At 39.1% G+C, this 20,296-nt stretch overlaps 1 protein-coding gene across 5 annotated transcripts in view; it reads right to left on the bottom strand.

Moving 5' to 3' along the window:
• Positions 1 to 9,958: 9,958 nt before the first annotated feature.
• Positions 9,959 to 20,296, bottom strand: part of PUM3 (pumilio RNA binding family member 3) — a 29,645-nt gene continuing 19,307 nt past the window's right edge. For 2 of the 5 annotated variants that reach the window (XM_054185182.1, XM_054185181.1), the window contains exons 14-18: positions 19,723 to 19,865; positions 18,728 to 18,950; positions 17,579 to 17,666; positions 15,538 to 15,628; positions 11,062 to 11,318 (exon numbers count right to left, since the gene is read on the bottom strand). In XM_054185182.1, coding sequence (XP_054041157.1) covers positions 11,189 to 11,318; positions 15,538 to 15,628; positions 17,579 to 17,666; positions 18,728 to 18,950; positions 19,723 to 19,865 — 675 coding nt within the window. In that variant the 3' untranslated portion in view covers positions 11,062 to 11,188. Of the gene's footprint in view, positions 10,070 to 10,546; positions 11,034 to 11,061; positions 11,319 to 15,537; positions 15,629 to 17,578; positions 17,667 to 18,727; positions 18,951 to 19,722; positions 19,866 to 20,296 lie in introns of those variants that run through there. The other 3 variants (XR_008463753.1, XR_008463752.1, XM_054185179.1) reach the window with 3 other exon arrangements.

The following is a 20,296-nucleotide window of genomic DNA, read 5'->3' as shown; positions in this document are numbered from 1 at the left end:
ATCCTCTGTGTGCTGACTCAACACATAAATATGACAGTTTGGGAGCGCAGGGTTAGATTCTTGATTGATTTGTGACCCAGCTCAATTTAGAGAGCTCTGGCTAATGCTAGAGCTGACACAAGGTACGTGGTAGAAGTGTGCAGTCTGGAGGACAGACTGCTGGCAACTGCCACATGAAATATTTAGTGGAATACTACACAAAGTTGCTGTTTTTCTGTTTTGTAATACCCGGCTCACCTGCCTTGCGGCATGCAGTGGGTGAATGGGTTCTTAGCAGAGAGATGGATTTTCCAGGAAATTAGAAGTTAAGTGTTTGAGGGCTGGGATGCTCATTTTCTTCTCAGGATTACTTTATGCAGCTTTTTGCCTTGTGGCTTGACTAGTCTTATTTTAGGGGTGGCAAGCGTAAGTCAATAGGACTCAGTCAATAGGACTGTGCAACTCAATAGGAAAGAGTATGCCTAAAGTTGAGGTACGAGTATACCAGCCAGACATTGCCCCAGATGTCCAAAGCTCTGTCAGTACCAGCATTTTCTGCGGATAGCTATAAGCAAGGTCCTCCCACAAAGTCCTCTCCCGCTGAGAGAACGTGCCTGAGGCTCATACCATACAAAGAGGACTTCCAACCAGCTGAGAGGAAGGGAGGAATTCCTATTTCCACAGAACACACTTCTGACAGCCTGCAGAAGGCTGTGCAAACCTGTATCAGCTGCTTTTGAAATAGGATGCAGCGCTTTTGCTATTTTTTCTTGTTGACACAATGTTCCTTCTGAGAAGGATTCTCAGCTAATGTATTCTGCCACATCTACTAGGACTTCTAGTGGCATCGTCACTGTTCCTAGATTACTCAAATGAAACAGGCAAACGGTACACATGATGACATCCAAAAATAATGCAGGAGAGCAGTGATTGCCTTGCTTGCTTGACTGCCACAGGGCTTCGACAATGGAAAGATTTCAAAATAACCACATCAAGGGAAAATATGCTTAATCACAACAAAGATGGGCAATACTATTAATGCTAAAGTAGACAGGCTTGGCTTATAAGATGCTAATTTGGCATAGCTAAGGTTTTGGGGAAACAGGGTGGAGGATTCTCAAACCACTGAGAAATCAGAAACGTCTCTGAATGTGGCCATGCTGAAGTCTTCTATTTTAACTAATTGCAGATATTAATGAGGCCCAGAGGGAGAAGTAAAATATGTTCTATCTAGCAAACACGTTGTCTCTGGTAGACAAAGAAACAGTTTTGCTGGATGGCCTAGCTTCATTTTAGGACAACTAAGTGTTGTTTCTTTCACTCATTTTAGGCCTAGGAACTGTTGAAAAATAGAAGAACAAAAAAAAAGAAAGAAAAAAGAAAAAAAGAGAAAAGAGAAAAAAGAAAACTAAATAAATAGGGGTGGGGCTGGTAGAAATCTAAAGAGTCTGTCCCTGCATGAGACAGTGGAAAGAATTCCAATTAAAATGTGCTGTTCCACAAATCCTTGTCTTAGAAGAACATCACTTTTTCAATGCAATTCAGCAGCTGTTTGCTTTTCTCATTCAGAAAGATAGCATTTAAAGGGGTAGCTACAGTAAGCCACAGATTAATAGGCATCTGGTGTTATTCCCAGGCTTCTAAGGCAAATAGTAATATTCAGTCTTTAAATATGTATAATTTTAAAGATTATAAACTAGGTATACTTAAAAGTTTTTGGAGAAAAATAATGATTAGCAATAAGCCTAGGAAGGATAATTGTCTCCTTGCTTAAAAAATAGCTTCAACTGTTTAGAACGTTCTGGTTTTGTTACGTAAAAATATTTGATTCATGCTTATCTGCTATTTACAAAACCTTTATTAACTTCTTTATTCAGTAGTAGAGAAACTACATGGCGTTTGACTGTAATCCAGCTCTTTATCTTGGATTGAAGAAGGGAAAGGCCAGAGGTACTAGCTTTTTATGTACTTAGGTAATTTAATGGAAATACGCTTAGAAAAATTAAAGCATTCTACAGGTAGCTCCTGAGATAGAGATTATACAGGTTTTTCAATAAAACTTGTGAGAGTCTAATTCTACTCTATAAAATGACTCCGTACTGTCATTCTGACTTCTGAAGCAGATTCCCTCCATTTACAGGCAGAAGCATTTCCCTCCTACTAACATCCAGATGAACAAGTACCATACTTAAAAAACAGTCCTTTGCTACCACTAATAAATGTTCTTCAGGCCACCATGTCCTCATGCAACACAATTTCTTTTGCCCGTTCTGGGAGAGGAAATGGCCTGAAAAGCACTTCTACTACCAGCTGGCAAAGAGAAGGCAGAACCTGCCTTGGCTCCAGAGCTAATGTAGCTCTACATGGCTAAGACCGGCTAGCACTGCCCCTGAAAGCGTCTCTCTGCACAGGAACCTTTCAACACCCACATAAGAACAGCCTTGCTCCGTAGGACACTTACACTTCTTCTTTTTTTTTTTTTTTTTCCTTTTTCTTAACAAAAACTACATACAGAGGTGAAGGCACGGGCTGCAGATAAGCACAACAGCCGACCCGTAACAGAAAGGCTGGGGTCTTTGCGATCAAGCCCTGGCATAAGCCGCATCCGCGCTGACACCAAAGAGACTCCGTACTCCTCAAGCCTGCTCCAACCAAGTCTTGAGGATCAGGCTGGTCTGGCTTCCAAATACCTTCACAGACAAACATTTAATTAGAGTAAACAAATAGGGAGGAAAAAAATCCACACCCAAAACAAAACAAAAAAAAAAGCAAACAAAGAAACAAACAAACAAACAAAACCCAACCAAAACCAACAAGTCCCAGAAATTTGGGAGAATTCAGGAAATCACACACTGGTTGTGATAGCTCGTCCCGGTGTGATGGGGGCCGCAACGCCCCGTAAGAAAGGGGAAGGTAGCTGGGACTCCTTGGGGAAAGTACAGTCCCGTGCATGGAAAATTGTTCACTGCTGCCGCCCAGAGGTTACAGGCTGCCAGATTCCCCTTTTCCTTAAAAATACCTAGCGCCTGCCGCCTGGCCTGCTACGTTCGCCGGCTCTGCTGCACCTTCTTCAGGTACAGCGTGCCAAAAGCCTGGAGTCCTGTCAGCAAGAGCATTTACAATAGCGTACAATTTAATCTGTACTGCAAAATTCTGTATTATCACCCCTATGGAGTAGATGAATCGTCACTCTAATCTCGTTAGTTAGACTGGAGATGAATTTCCCCATTCCTTTTGTTTCTAAAAGACAGCTCAAATGCCTAAGGTGTTCCCCAAAAGCCAGTACAAAAAAAAGAGAAGTGATTCTAGGCAACCTGGATGATGTCAGGATATGTTTAATACTCAGTCTGCATATTTCTGGAACAGTTTAAGCAAAGAAAAATATCCTCTTTAACACCAGAAAATTAGTCACGGAACATGAAAGTTCAACATAAAGTTACCTTAACTGTAGGTTGAATTAATTGTTTTAGATTAATAGGAAGTATTGTCCAGGCTTTTATTGACAGGATTTAACACAAGCAATCAAGACACAGGCCTCAACCAATTGTCGTTCCACTTTGAGGTATGGTAGGCTTAAAATAATGCCCATTTTCTGGGAGTATTTTTCCAATGCAGTACAAAGAATGTTCCTCTAAATCTCCATGCACTGAAGAGAGAATGGTGCGATTTTATACAGAAATTTGAAATTCAAGTTTGGTGATGCAGGTCAGCCAACCCAAAACGTTGATCCCCTGCAAAAGGAAGGTCTGCTCCTGGCTAAGGACTTTGCGGTGCCTTACCATGCAACACTGCTGCTTAGCTCGTGCTCCAGTGTTCAAGCAGGTTCCCCTTTGTTCAGTGAATCCTATCAGCTCACTAATAGAAATTAATTCAACACCGCCACACACAAATCTCCAACTGGTTCGTGAACTGAATCAGCTTAATGAATAGCCTGAGAAATGCCAGAAACGCCGTAAGGAGAGGGATGCAGCATCTTCTGCTCAGAGGCAGAAGGAAAAACACCACTGACTCATCTTGCAGCGGGCAAGCTGCTGGATTCGCAATCACATTTATTAGATCAACTGCTGGGCTGGAGGAGAGAGAAAGACACACAAGGTTTAAAGCACGCTGCTCCTGGTTTACCTCTTTCCACATGCCTCCACTACCCTTGCACAGCTCTAACACCACTATTACAGCTGCATCCTCTCAGTGCAATTTGCTCTGCTGTTGCTTTTCAAAGGCACCTTTCCTTCTGCAAAAAAGTTCTTTTCCCCCAATGCCTTCCCCTTCAGAGGTCTGCAAATACCTGCTTGCTTGCAGCTTTAGTTTATTGGTATGGCATGGGAGACCACTTCCTTCTATGCCTGCCTTCTCCCTGTTTCTCTCTGCACAGACTGCCACCTCCGCCCTTTATTCAAATCCTACCACAAAATGAACCTTCTGAACGAATGCGGTCCACTCTCTGTGATACTGCTCAACATTACCAATGCAGATTCACTACGTTAGTGCGTTATCCTAAGGCACTTCGCATACCTGTCTGAAAACAAACTTTCATGTACAAGTATGGTTTCTGTTCATGTTCAGGCAGCATCCTGAGTAAAACAGTGGTCAGTCCAAAGCTTACACCACACTTTCCCTTTGCAAAGGTAAAATGCTTTGGGCTTCAGTCTCTATGATGATATTTCTACTATCGTTAAAAAAATAATATAAAAGTAAGCTTGCTTTAATGAAACTTACATTGCTTATCTTGTTTTGTTTCAAAAAAACCACCCCACTTAGATGGGAAACCAGTTAAAAACAACAGCTTCCCAGGCAACGTGACACAATGCAAGTTACTTGTTAGGAAGCAAGGCGTACACACTGCAGTGACTGCAGTCTGAGCAGCATCACACTGCCTGAGAGCAGAGCACACAAGCATGAATTTTCCACCTTAGTGCACCATACCAAGATTAAAGGACCAAGCACAAACAGCAGCAGACACTCGAAGTGCACCTGAAAGCAGAAGACAACAGGCGATGCGAGATGCGCTGTTAGGGTGCTTATTCCATTTGCCCTGTCAGTAACCCTCGTCACCTCAAGGGCTGGTTCCCAGGTGCACTTTGTAACAACCAAGCAGCAAACTAATGAGGTGCGAAGCTGAGTCACCATCTGTGAAAGCAAAGGTCCTCCAACTTGGGCATGATGCTGTGTAAAACAGGAAATACAACATCGTGTTTGGCATCTGTCATTGATGAGGACATTTTAAAGGGAGATCACCGGAGCTGCAGGGAGGCTGGTGGGCAGCATTGATTCTGGAAGGCAGACCCCATAGCTCTCTCGTGCCCAGGCCTTGGCTAATAAAAATACCTGGAAATTTGACACACAAAATTGCAAGTTCAACTGTTTTTAATTCTTTTGAAGAGAAATCATTCAGACGTATCTCAAATATGTCTTTGGTACTGCCTGTTCTTTTCACCGACCACTATCAAAAGACTTGGAATTTGAAACAGCTTCTAAATATTTTATCTCTTTAGACAAACAGAGAAAAAAAAAAAAACAGAAAAAAAATGCTGAAGTGGAAAAACTGGTGGCACCAATTTGTACAACAACCTGTGAATGCATTTCAACCATAAGGATTATTTTGACCACCATGAAAACTGCTGCTATCCCCACACTGTGAGGATGACTCAATAGCAGGTGTTGTGACACCCGATCTTCCTCTCACTCCCCACTCACTGGGAGCAGAAGCTTTAGCCAATGCAACACATTGAACCAATTCTCATATTCCCTTATTACTTTTTCCCACCAAACATGTTTTATCAGGAGTGCCTATAAATCAGTACATCTTTAAAATGAAAAGCCCCGTTTTGGTTTTTTTTTTTTTTTTTTGGCCCCGCAAGTATCTTGTTTGCATCTATTTTACAAACAGAAAAACCTTCTGATGACTTCTTAGCTCAATACTTCTAGCACCTCTTCATATCCACCCAGAGCTCCTACCAGCTCCCTCCCATGTGCTTTTTGAGACTGTCCCACTACTCTAATAAAAGATGTAATCCGCGTAGACACACTCCAGTTAGTTAGTACAGACTAACAAGCTACAGAAACGACAGGCAGAAGCAGCTGCGGGGAAGACAGGGCAAATTAGAAAATCTGTAAGACTTTTATGCTTTGTAAAGCCTGAGTGTACTTGTAAGACACCTTCTAATTGGAAGAGCATAAAGACACAACAATTAAAACCACCTTCCATGACAGCAGATGACAAGATGACTAAACACACTTCAACTAGTATGGCCCCCAAAAAAACTTTTAAATACATGACTATTGCAAGAGAAAATCGCAAAGATACATAATGTTAAATCAGGCAGATGTAAAGAATTACTGCTGATAACTGAGTTTACCTGGCACATTTTCCAGCTTTCCAGTCACCAGTGGCTTTTCCTTCCCTCAGTCCCGCCCTCTAGTACAGCTCGTAAATGATACTTGCTACTTTGGATGTTACAGCAAAGTGGGTTAGAGCCTTTGCATACACTTAAAAGAAAAAATCATGTCAAGGAAAGCTTGCACTGCTGAAATTTGCAGTTACAGAGATCAGAGGTGAGAAACACAGTGCGACAGATTCCTATTCCTTAAATAGCAATCCTTCCCGGTAATGGCTGTTTCTCTTTACTAGATGGTTAGCACAATGTATCTACCGTTAACAGACCATGAAAAAGGTTACCTATCCTAGGAGTCCAGGGTCTCAAAGCAAGACACAGAAAACAAAATAAGCAGCTTTAAGCAACAACAAAAAATTGTTAACAGTGAAAGAAAGTGCCACTTACAGAATAAAGCATGTAAGGGAGCAGCTCGATACAAGAGCTTTAAATCCCAAGCAGAAAACAGGAGAAAAGCGCGGGAAGACTAATACGGTTAGAGTAAATGAACTTTTGCGTTTTCACAAAGCTGTGAGGAATGCTGTGCACTAGTCAGGCAAAAGGTATGGGTTTTGACAGCAATTTGAACTTGATAATGCAAACTTTCTAATGGACAATACAAAATTCTTCCAAGAAGTCAGAAGGAAAGGTGTCCTGATGAATGCAGTGAACACTTTTTAAAGATGTAAAAAACAACACACCCCCTACTTTTAACATTTTTAGTTTTTTTAGACATACCACAGGAACAGTGAGAATATTTATGTAGAAACCCTTAAGTACAAAGTGGTGTGCATACATGGATATGGCCGTGTGTCCATTCTGATAAGTCTACAACCCATCTGGACAAGAGATGGACAGGAGTAAGAAAGAAAATCTCACAACTTATGGGACACAGTCTGCCTGCAATATGTATTATTGAACCAAACCATCCCCCCTTTTTTTCCAGCTACTTCAATCATTTTGAATTTTCTGCTCACCCCACTTTGTCCTCGGTTCTGCGCTTAGAAACAGACTCAAGAGTCACTGCGTACATTTTCTGCTTTTGAAGAAAAGGTAAGTTAGTGGAGAGTCAGTGGAAAAGCAAAACACTGCTTGTTCTTGGTAGCTTCTGCTGTCAGCAGCAAAAGGGAAAGCCAGTCCTTTTGTACCTTAAACCAAGAGGTCTTAAGTTGCAATAGTATCCATCTGTATACCCCCATTTCCAATGCAGGGTATACGCTATTAGGGAATGGGAATTGGGAAATACGCTATTAGGGAATGGGAATTGGGAAATACACTATTAGACACTAATATACACCATTAGCAAGGTAACGGATCCTCTACCATCTAAGAACCAAAAATAAAATAATCATCACCAACTTTTCTATCCTAGACTGTCCTGTCATTCAGAATGATTAAACACTGGCTGTTCACCCTCCAACTTCTGCTATGTAAAGTGAGAGAGGTGTTGCCTCTGGATGGCAAAGGGGACAGTCACTTCACCTCTGGACAACGGCTTTAAAACCAGTGCCTCAGAATTCCTGAAACAGCTTCTGTTCTGAGTGAGCGGCACAGACACAGCCGCTTGCTGCACAGGCACTTCCACTGCCTTCTTGGCAATGAAAAAAACCATGCTGCTAGCTATATTAAGGTGCTGGCAATAATTTGAGCAGTTTGGATATCTACAGTAGGCAGAAGTCCTTGCCAAGTACATTTCAAACAAAAGGACATGCTGAAAAAAAAAAATAATACTTTTGCTTCAGAGTCTTTCAAACAATTTCTCTCTCAGCCTTCACAGTCACAGAGACACCCACAGCAGACCGGGGCAGCAATGGCACTGCATCCAACCAGCCTCTTCAGTTGGAAAAATGAGTCCACTCTGTGAGGTACCTGGAGCCACTGTAACAGTCTTTAGTACCCCCCATAACCTCCTTTTCCTCTCCTTCTATTGGGCTATTTCAGAATTTGGTTTCAACTGACCTTAAAGACATACCTTGGCAGTAAAATTTATATTCTATCCCTGGTAGAAAAATAGTGGCCTTTTTAGCATAACCTTAACTGATGTCTACTAAATCAAGAGCGGCGTTTCACAAATGGTGGTAAGGAATATAGTCAGTCACTCCAAATTACTACACATAATTTAAAATAAATAATACAGACAGTCTCAAAAATGCAAATAAGCAGACATTCTTCCATAGATTTTTGCTATTAGGTTTATTAATATCTATCTTTAGCTATGACTTACTTTCACTGCCCCCTTTAATTTTCTTGATTGGAAGTATGTCTGTGCCAGATTCTAAGCATTCGTTTATTCCCCTCAATAACCTGAAAATTGAGAAGGCCTGTATCAGATTTTTTTTCCCCCCACTGTTTTACTCTACCACTAATTATTCAGTCACAAATCTGTTGCATATTTTGTTTAGGTTGGGGGTTTTGGCAGTAACTGAGAATTCTTTAGAAACAGTTCATTACAGTTTAAATTCATTATCTGTTGCTAATTAAAATGATCTGTTTTATTGTCACAAAAGAAAATCCTGTTACAGAAACTAATCAGCTGCAACCTTCAGTAACAGAGAGGATGTGTTTACAAGCATGAACACTTAATGCCAATGCCAGTCAGGTCTAATTGGGATTAACCTTTAAGTATTTACTACTCCTCACAAGCCTAGGTGGAATTAGAGGGAAGCACAGTCAGCAAAATATCAGTAAATCAACAAACAGAAACAAAGAATGTTAGAAACATTTCTCCCAACTAGAACATTCATGTACTGCCTAAGTTAACTGAAGTAAATTATGAATTACAATTGGGTTTATGATTATTTTTTTTAAATTTGCCTATTCAGCTATCTTTTCATTTTTTTTATACTAAAAATATTCCCCCCCAACAGGACCAGTGAGAAGCAAGAGATTACTTATTAAGATGAAACAAGATATTTCATTACTTTGGATAAACTATTTATACTTACACAATGTACTGAAACGTACTGAAAATGCAGTGGCCAGTAGATCTAGGGAGGTGATTTTGCCCCTCTACTTTGCTCTGGTGAGACCCCACTTGGAGTACTGCGTCCAGCTCTGAAGTCCTCACCACAAGGACATGGACCTGTTGGAGCAGGTCCAGTGGAAGGCCACAAAGATGATCAGAGGGGTGGAACACCTCTGCTATGAGGACAGGCTGAGAGATTTGGGTTTGTTCAGCCTGGAGAAGAGAAGGCTCCAAGGAGACCTTATAGCAGCCTCCCAGTACCTAAAGGGGGCCTACAGGAGAGATGGGGAGGGACTCTTTTATCAGGGAGTGTAGTGATAGGATGAGGGGTAATGGCTTCAAACTGAAGGAGGGTAGATTTAGATTGGATATCAGGAAAAAATTCTTCACTGTAACAGTAGTGAGGCAGTGGCACAGGTTGCCCAGGGAAGCTGTGGATGCCCCTTCCCTGGAAGTGTTCAAGGCCAGGCTGGATGGGGCTTTGAGCAGCCTGGTCTAGTGGGAGGTGTCCCTGCCCAGGGCAGGGGGCTTGGATCTAGATGATCTTTAAGGTCCCTTCCAACCCGAATCATTCTGTAATTCTGCGAACAGTTCTAGCAGCTGTATACATACAGATGCTCTCTGGAGAACCAGAGTATTTTACCTCATGCTACGCATGCAAGTCTCAGGCTCAACCTGGGTAATCTCATTTTCATGGGTGCTGAACACTGTGGTTCCCGATGGACTTTGGAGTAGTTGTGGATCATGATGACCTCTGACAATAAAGTCGGTAATTTAGGAGATTCATTTGAAGTACGTAAAATGCAGAAACTTAAACCTGTTTATGTAATCGCTGGCAACTTCCTATTAGTTGCATTGTATTTCATGTTGAGGAAGCTGCATCTTAGGAGAAATAATGGCTAACTATCTGCTATTAAAACTAGAGCCACCTCCTATTAGGCTAAGCAACACTAAAAGAGTAACTCCTACCATTCGAGATCTAATTAATTTGATCTTCTGCTTGGATCAGTCTATCAGCATGGCATTGAACACCACCTGGGTGAGCCCCACCAGGAAAGTTTTAGCTGTTGTTTTTTTTCTTTGCTTAGAACATAAAATGTTGGCTTGATTTTTCTAGATCAAAATAGGGTACAGTACAAATCAATAGGACACTTATTTGATACCATGCAGAAATAAATTCATTCCTCCCCTATTAAAATGAAGCCACCAAAAAAAAAAAACCAACTCCAGATCCAATTCTTCTGGTTTATTAGGGCTCAAAGTCTATACTTTTCAGAAGACTTAAGAAAAACAAAACCAAACTGTGGCCCATTGAAAGAGCTGTCTCTCCTTCAGGACCTTCTTCAGAAAAAAAAAAGATAAAAAATTTAAACATTATTTTCATTCTATTCTTGTTAGTTCCTGAAGGATGAGAGCCTCCATCACTCCTTCACAGGGTAAGAACAGGACTTGAGTTGTTTTTCTGCTTTGTTTTTTTGAGGAAACCAGGAGGGAAGGGGATTAAGAACAAGTGTATTTGCCCAATATATAAGAATAGCTCCAGAACAGATGCTTCTGTTTCTATGGTAACTATGACAACATACATACAAATTTTAACACGACGTAAATCATTTTTGTGCAAGTTATCAGGAAAGATTTAACTTCTTGATTACACGTTCAGAAGCTTCCACTAGCTTTTAAATCTTCTTGATATTTCAGTTTCCGAGAACAACCATTTACTGCACAGAACAGAATAAGTACAACAGAAAAGTTGTTTTAGAAATTATTTAATTTACAAATGCATACACTGCTTCTTAAAACAACGACGGTGTAAAATCTTACCAACTCTCAGTTGGCTGCATTGATGTAAATTCTCTTTTTAGCTTCATTTACACTAGGAAGTCAATTTCTCCAGTAATGCTTCTACTCCTTTTACATTTTTATTCTGCTTCAACTTTGGGACAAGCTTTTTCAGTCCTTTTTTGACTGTATTTGCTACTTTTTGATCAGCACTCCGGAGAAGGCTACAAGAAACGGGAAAAAAAACAAGGACGTCAGAAGTCAGCAAGTAGGTCATAGGAAAAGAAGCCCAGGTCTCCTCCACCCACTCCGGTGCCACGGATGCTGCTGAGTGCCCCCAAAGCCATCCCTTCTCCCAGCTGAACTGGCCCCGGTCCCACAGCATGTCCTCCCAGGTCACAGGATCCAGCCCATGACTATGTTGGTCACCCTCCATTAAACGCGCTCCAGTTACTGATACCTTTCTTGTAATAGGGGTCCTAAAACTGGATGCAGTGAAGTACATCTAAGACACGTCAAGTACTTTCACTATTGTACTTCTGTGCTTTGTTTAGCACAGGACTACAGAGCCTTACCAGTTCTGTTATTTTTTAGGTAATACTTTTGGAAAATAAGACAGCTTTCACAGATACCTTTCCTTCCCCAGCAACACGGAAATTCATCGTAAGCTGTAAAACGCTGTTAGGAAAGAAAAAGCTTCTGCACTGTCCAGATCAACCCAGGCAGTGATTGTCCTTCTCCCCTTCCTTCAGGTAGTAGTAAAATGTTCTTGGATTATAACATAAAAGCAGTAGAGGTAATGGCACACCTAATTTCCTACTTCAAAATGATGAGTGAAGACTGCCAAAAAAACTTAATGTCTTCAACAGTCAATGTGTGCAATCCAGAACAGAATTATAGGCTGCACTGGCATACAAATAAACTAAGACTGGAAGCAAACTATAACACCCATGTACTTGGTACCAAGTGGGCTGCATGATACTATAAGTCTAGGATTCTTCCAAAAGGCTCCCAAATTTACAGCTACCTAAAGGCTGTTTCTTGCCTACTTTTTAAACAAGGATTAGACATAGCAACCTGAACTGAGTAAGGCAGAAAAGGGATTAGTGTAACTTAAGGTGAGATTTAAATTTTGCCTCCTTAGGACTCCAAATGCTGTGCAGGATGGCAAACCTATAGGCAGTAAAGCATGGGATGTCCATCTGACAACAACACTATTTTCAGCTACTTTTTTCCTAGATTTCTATGACTATGACTAACTTATTTCTAGTAGCAACTTTGTTACACTTTTAGCTGTGACAGCACTATTTAATCAAGAGGCCTTCTTTAAAACTGAATTAACAAAGGTGAGGAATGATACTTTTTCAGCTTTTCTGAGAGTTATGTACCGCTGAAAACAGCAGGAATGTCAAGAGTACTGATAATGGATGTGTTGAACACATTGGTGTTTAACACGTAGAGATTCACACATTTCACCACCAGGGACAAAAGAGCATACAAAGTAGCAAGCCACTCTGGATTGCATTTTATTTATTTAAGTGAATTTCATCTGCCAACAGCTATACATGTGAAACTGCTTTCAGATTCTTGGTATCCACAGATATTTCAAGACACTGTATTTTTAATACAGAACATCTACATGTCTGATAATACAGCCAAACGACCAACTTAGGTTTGGGACTGGTTTTTTTTAATTATTGCTCTGGAAGTTCTTCTAAGATCTGGTAAGCAGGCACCTAGGTATTTTGCCGATATAAAACATAACTTTTACAGGTTACAGAAATGACATATGGAAATCAGAAGGTCATTTGGTGAAGTACATTTTCTACCCTGATGTAACACATCATTGATAATTTAAAAAGAATACTGTGGAGGAGTCAGATGTAGAAACGTAAATAGAACAGCATGCATGACGTTCAAGTACTTACAACGCTTTATTTACACTAAGCTGTATCGTAATGTCTGCAAAGAGCCCTCCCATTACCTTAGGAATCTTCACACTTGTACTAGGTCAGACCGAGGCCCCGGACTTTTTATAAAAATCAGATTAAACGCAAGTAGGGCAAGAAAGCAGAGGGTCCAGAGGACAGCAGGTAACTAAGAAATCAAGCACACGCAATGAACTGCTCATAACTGGCAAATAACCTTAAATTACTAGAAAGCCGAAAATCTTCAAATGGACTGACTGGGTAATTCTGAGTTTCAGATCTGCACGTAAGTGACAGATGGCTTCCTAGAGCCACAAACAAAACAAAAATCAATCATATCTTCAGGGAGAACTGGAAGTGTCTGAAAATTACCTCTATCTGAGGGATCTGAGCTCCTTTAAGACAAAAGAAGTATCTGAATATTTTTTTTAAACTATTTTATGTAAAAAAATATTGCAATTATCATCTATACCAGACTAAATTAGATTCATCATTGCTGTATGATTTAGGTAACCTTTTGACTTGAATGCATGCAGTTAAACAAAGACGAGATTAATTACTCTATGTTAGTGAGGTAAGCAGGTGTCACATGAAATGGAACAAAAGCAGCTGGTTATGTTCCGTGTGTTCTCAGTTGCCTAAACAAAAGGGTGTTATGCCTAAAGAGCCATCAAAAGCAGTTCAAACTACAAAGGATTCAGATTTAATTAAAATTTTTAAAAAAACAAACAACCAAACCTAAAAACAGAATTCAGTCAAACACAAACACACACACACTCGTCCCCTATACTGTTATCTCTCTTTCCCATTAGGTGAGTTTCAGTGTTGGTGAAAAATGTTTAATGGACAATCTGGGAGACAAGCCCCCCTCCTTGGTAACAACGCACACTTATCAAAGCCCCACCCTGTAATGCCACCAGTAACAGCAGAGAAAGCGAAAGACTGACATTCTTCACAGACTTTTCCATAAAACACAACGCTCCTGTGCTCATTTTTGCTAACAAGCAATTACTAATTTCCTGTTTTTTCCTATAAGTCTTCAAAACCTATTCAGAGACTGTGTCACAGTGACAGCCAAACCATTATTAAAGTGTTATGCATGGAAAACATTCCACTAATTTACTTTGCAACTTTATTTGGGCAATCAAAATAGCTTAGTACGTAAACCAGCAACACCACACGTTAAATGAATCTCAACCTTGAGTCAGGGGGGAAAAAAGCCCAAGCATTAATACGCTGTCAATGAACAAGCCTTTGTAACAAATCTCTACTGAACATCTGTGCACAGGATCAGATAACTTAAAGGCATTAGACATATTTATTGAATTCTAAAGGCCTGTCATGAGAGGCAAAGAAAAAGTGTTATCATTTTAGCAGCTGAACAATTTTAACAGCCAGATCCATATGACTATTATGATGTTGCATAAACAGGTTTTTGTAATGGATTGCAACTTTTCTTCTACTACCAATTCTTCTCACTAGTGCTCTGAATGATAATGACTAAACAAAGTTAGACTTAACCTCCGATCAGAAGTCCTACTAGTGAAAACAGCTTTTGATTCACCTGCATGTCAAAGTAGCCTCACTCTGAAGTCAAAAAGAGCAGAGATGGAAAGCAATCTGCAAGGAGTAACTTTAGGAGAGGGAGAAGCAGGGCGGAAAAAAGGGAGAAGTTTTTATTTTTCAAAGTCATGTTGTCCGTTTGAATCGTTTGCTGATTTTGGCTCAATGCAAGTCTTTATGAGGAGCCAGCAGTGCAATGCTAAGCCAGCAGTTCCAGAACACAGACCACACACTTGGGGCTGAAGACAAAACCTTGGGTTTCTACCTGACACTGACAGGTAGTCGCAAAGCGAAAACAGCAATGATTAACACAGCTGTTCACATCTGAAAAAAACTAAATGTTAATTTTACCCGTGGGGTCTTTTTTTATCTCACTAGTTGCACAGTTCACCGCTTCGAAGTTGTGAGCCAGTCAGCTCCTCATAAGCCTTTTCATAGTCTATTCTTTTATATAGCCTATTGCAAACACTTTTCTACTTCAGTTTGAGACATACTTAGGCTCCCTAATTACAGCATCAACAGAAAGCAGTAAGTTACCAAAAAAAAAAATAAATCTGGATTCTTGTATGCCACCACCAGTCACAAATATTTCAGAGTTAATTATTTTAATGTAGCTATTTGTGGAGAGCTCTTTTGAGAATTTTGTGCTTGTAAAACACGACATGGTAGTCACAATTTTAAAAATAAATTTGATTTTTAATCTTAAGATTTTCCAACATTGAGTTACTTCTTAGTATTGCAATACCGTGAGCTCAAGAAACAACATATGGAAACTCTGGTTTGAATTCTTCTAGTACCCTGTTCCATCACAGACTTACCAGTGGCATGAAAGACAGTACATATTGATAAAAAAAATGGCATTTTACTAGTAGAAATTTCAACTGATGTTCTCTTAGCTGTTCAATAAATTAACACTGGAACCCAATCAGAAATAGCTATGTGCCTTACGTACCAACAAAGAATAATGGCACCTCGATTTACTTCTGCCCAGGTCTTCATATTCTCAATACCAACACGTTCCAACAATGTTCTTCCAAAGCAAACTGTAAAATGTGGGAAAGGGGTAGGGAGAAGAAAAGAAGACAAAAATTAGACAGCATCTTTATATAACGAAGCCTGTTAGAAGTCTTCCGCAGTTGTGATTTAATCTAATAGTTTTTAGACACCAAACATTCTCAAACTTTTGCTCTCACAAAGTAACTGACTGTTCAATGCAATGAATACCTTTATAGATCTTTGACTACTTCCAAGCATTGCTTAAAATTAGACAATAGCAGAACTGTGTGGCAGCTTACTAGTATAAAACAGACAAACTTGCTGTTTATTTTTTTAAAAGGGTGTCAAAAGCTATTCATGTCTTAAAGAAGATGTCCATTTCAAAGAAAGAACTTGTTAAGAACCAACACAAGATTATAATTATATGCAACATACTAATACATACACAATTCTGCTGAAAAATGCTATCCTTTAAGCATCCGACTACAACTGAAGAAACAGAATTCGCACAGATGAAGTTACTTAAAACTTCAGAGCTAATCCTTTATTGGTGCATCAAAACCACTAGGAACCTTATTTATTTCAGCTGTTCTGATACTGCACGCTCTATTTCTTCATTAACCTTGAAAGCTTAGGGTGGTTCGCAGATTCATTACACTAATGGCATATGCAAAAGAAAGAACCTAGGCCGACCTTCAGTCCCCAGCTGAATTTGAGGAACTGAACTACAGGCAAAACTGCTTTTACAACTTGTATGCTATGCAAACTTATCAGTAAGCAACCCCAAAAAACCCACCCAACCCCAACAAACTCCAACATCCAATCAAACGCTGAAGCTGTTTTTCACTGTGACTTTAAATCAAAATTCCATCTGAAGAACACGTCAGTTTTTATTCAACTTGCTCCCTATATGATAACAATGTGGCTGTTTTTAAACCACAATTCCATAAATTCAGAGCAGCAATTCTGAATGGCGCACTCTTTGGCGGAAAACAAAGAAACCAAAGGGAAGAGCTTGTGTTCAAAATGGGAACTGCCCAATGTTAGCAGAAGTAAATGCAGATACCTATCATCATCTCAGGCTAGTCTCTGAAAGACACTCATATAAAACTTCTCCTTTGCACATTTTTAATCATCCGCTTGAGAGGTAGCAAAACAGCCTCCTTTCAGAAACATTTAACAGAGCCAAACTAACTCCTATTTTTAAAGGAAACAATGGATATCTGAATGTAGTAAGAAGAAGAAAAGAAAAAAAGAAAAAAAAAACCACACTTCAACAAGGTCTGATTATTTCTACAAAAGAAAAAAGCCCCCTACACACAGAGAAGTTCCTTCCAGATTATACTATGCCACCCCCATCCAGCTCCTTTCATTTTTTGAGGTTTTTGTATGAGAAAAAGTAATCTCTATTAGGATATGGTGATTCACACAACAAGACTTTACAGTTATGTAATAAAATAAGTTGAAAAGCTATATTAAGATGAGAACATCTGTGCCCAATATCTGCCTTCTGGGATATAAAATAGCAACGATGTCCTATTTTTGTGCATGAATTATTGTAATAAGAGTTATAAAGCATTAACCCAGCAGCACTAATGAACACAGTAAAGATTACAGTTTACAGCACTAATGAAACAAGTCTTTCTGTTAGAAAGACTCTACTTTTTCTATTATTAACCTTTAAATTGCTGTGTAATTTAGCAAAGCTATCAAGACATTTTAAGCACAGAAATGAACCCTGTCCAAAGTATAGAGTAAACCCCTGAGATAAAAACCAGACCAGTACTTGTTTTGCAGAAAAAGCAAAATTATCTTTGGGATTCTGTTCATACAACAGCTCTCAACAGCAAAAAGACAGAAACAACAATCTTAGAGATGTTAAATTTTCCGTATGTTAGTATATTCAAAGAAATAAATGCATCAATCTTATTTTAGGTCAGATAACTGATTACTCTTAAGTCATAATTTGATCAAATAAAGCTGAATTTCCAACATACCTTCTTTTCCACTCTCTCTCATTTTTTCATCTTGCTCTATTAACCATTTCAAAACTAGATGGCCTGCTGGATGCTCTGCAATGTGAAGCTGTAAGGGGAAAAACCAAACCAAACACAAATTATTTAATGATGATGTTTCAAAATGCAGTTACATGTCTGTCCATAAATATTCCTGCTTGATTTATCCACTCCGCCCATATCACAATGATCCATTTAGTCATCCATCACCTATGCAAATATCAACAAGTTTCATGCTAGTGTCTAAATACTTATTTAACTGACCAGTTTATTTTTTTACCACCTTCCCCTTTCAGTAATATAAAACATATCAATCAATGTTTCATCCACCCTTCCCCAAGGACTTCATGCTTACTAAGCAGAATCTCTCGGTCTGGCTGCCTCTACAAGAACTTCCAGACTTTCCACATTGTCACAGACTTTCACTACAGAACTGAAAACATGAGTAGTTCTCATAAAATTCTGTAAAATGCCCACCTTAAAGAAGGAGAAAGACAGACCAAATTCAGCACAACTACGAAAACCTGGAGGGCATTTATCTTAAATATAGTGTACACAGCATTTTGCGTTTTCTCGTCTACAGACACATCTGACTGATCTTAACAAAATAGGGGAGAGGCACACTTTGAAGAGAAGATCATAATGTAAAGACAAACAGCTATTACTGTAAAGACAAACAGCTATTATCCAAGATCCTTCCCTGCATGGAGATATGCATACCTGAAAGCTAAGAGACCCTATCATTCTCAGTATAAACAGTCAAATGAACTATAAAAATTTACTAACTGCTTGAGTGCATAGCAATAACATTAAAAGAGAGTCTGCGTAACATGATTGTCAGCTACCTTCCAACAAAGTGTTTAAAGAGGTTCTGAAGATTCAAGATCATGAAGTACCTTGCTCTACAACTCAAATTAAATGCTGGCTCAAGCCTTCATCACTCCAGATGCAACAATAATAAACTATAAAAGGAAAATGTCAGGAACCAGAGACCACGTCTAATGTACGAGTGCTATCAGGTCAGTACATTAGCACCTTATGTAAAGGAAAAACTGAGCAGATTTCAATTTGGTGATACAAAACAAGCAAACGCTTGGCAAGATCTCAGCACCTTGTCCTCTCTTACATTACCTGCCCATCACGGCCACCTGGAACCAGCTCTTCTGCTGCTAAATTAGCAATTGCATCTAGTGCAGGCTGGACGTCACCAAGAGCTGTTCTTAAGATGTCAGCAACCAAGACAAAGGTAGCTTTGTCTACCACTACTTCTTGGGTGTGTTCTTGCAAATATTCTAGCAAAGGTGAGGAAATGGCTTCCAGGAGTTCACGGCGGCGGAGTTCAGTATTCTTCTTACTGAAGAAAGAGACAGCACATTACTACAGAGGACTTGCTCTGTATGCACATCAAGCAACATGAAAGTCAAAACATATACGCTATGTGAGACAGGTATAAACTACTGGAAGATCAAAATAAAGCATTATCCTTCCCTCTTTCACATACAATTAAATACACATTGCACACACCTTTTAAGAACACGTGGAGTGAGAAAGTGTATAGTGTTTAAAGCTGACTGCCAGTAAACCTCAGATTTTTGTTAATGATAATTTAACCTCTAATTTTCTATGCATTGTTATCTCAACTAGAGATATATTTCTTAAACAGTTCACTAATGATCTAAAATTGTTCTTCTTCAAAAGCTGATAAGCATTAATGTCAATACCACAGACTGAATTTAAATTAGCAATTTCCATTTTTATTGCTAGATTTTGAGATATACTTTTATGCAACTCAAAACACCAATAATGTATATTAAAAATTTTTTGCTACACCAAATTTGATGTATGAGTTTAAACAAAGAACACATCACAATTTTTGCCCTTTACAAAAGGGATAAACTGCTGATCACTAATACATTGCTGGTCATCAATCATCATATACAATCATTAAACCAAAAATGCAAAATTAAGGATTAAAGACTAACATACCTAATAATACTCATGTATTTTATATATATGTATTTACATTACTTAGTTATATTATGAAGAAAAGATGAAATTAAATGGATCATGACAGAAAAGTTGTGTGAACTTAGGGGAAAACAACTTAACCTTCGTATCTGAGTTACCTATAGGCATTTCCATCTCCCTGCTGCAGAAGTGTGATGATTTCTGGAACAAAATGTGCAGGGTCTCTTGGACTTAGCAAGTACAACAAGACCTTCTTTCCATATTTGTTGTTTATTATATTGGGCAAAGAAGCATTTATTTCCTGTAAAAGTAAACAAACAGCAATAAAATATTAATGAAATAATAGTTTTGAGCCATCAGTAATTACTGATTACCTTTCAAATGCAAAGCTTAGGAAAGAAAAACTACATACTATTAATAAGATTTGTATCTGCTTGTGAAATTAAATTAAAAAAACCCTGTAATCAGAATGAAAGTTGGGATAAGTGAGAGAAATAAAAAAATACTAAGGCTTAAAATGTGTTCATCAGACGTATCAATGTCACCGATTAGAAAATACTACAAAAGGACAGGATTTGTTTTCACTGATACATTCAAGTAAAAAATACAATACATATTCTGGTATGTCACACACTGTAAAAATATAATCTCAGTAAAAGTCATAATCTTAGCAGACCACACAGACAAAGGTTCACCTGCCACATCAACTAACAGAAATCACTGATACCATGC

This window comes from Rissa tridactyla, chromosome Z, assembly GCF_028500815.1.
Source record: "Rissa tridactyla isolate bRisTri1 chromosome Z, bRisTri1.patW.cur.20221130, whole genome shotgun sequence".
Classification (NCBI taxonomy): Eukaryota; Metazoa; Chordata; class Aves; order Charadriiformes; family Laridae; genus Rissa; species Rissa tridactyla.
The sequence above is the reverse complement of the archived record's forward strand: the minus strand, read 5'-3'. Positions and strand labels throughout refer to the sequence as shown.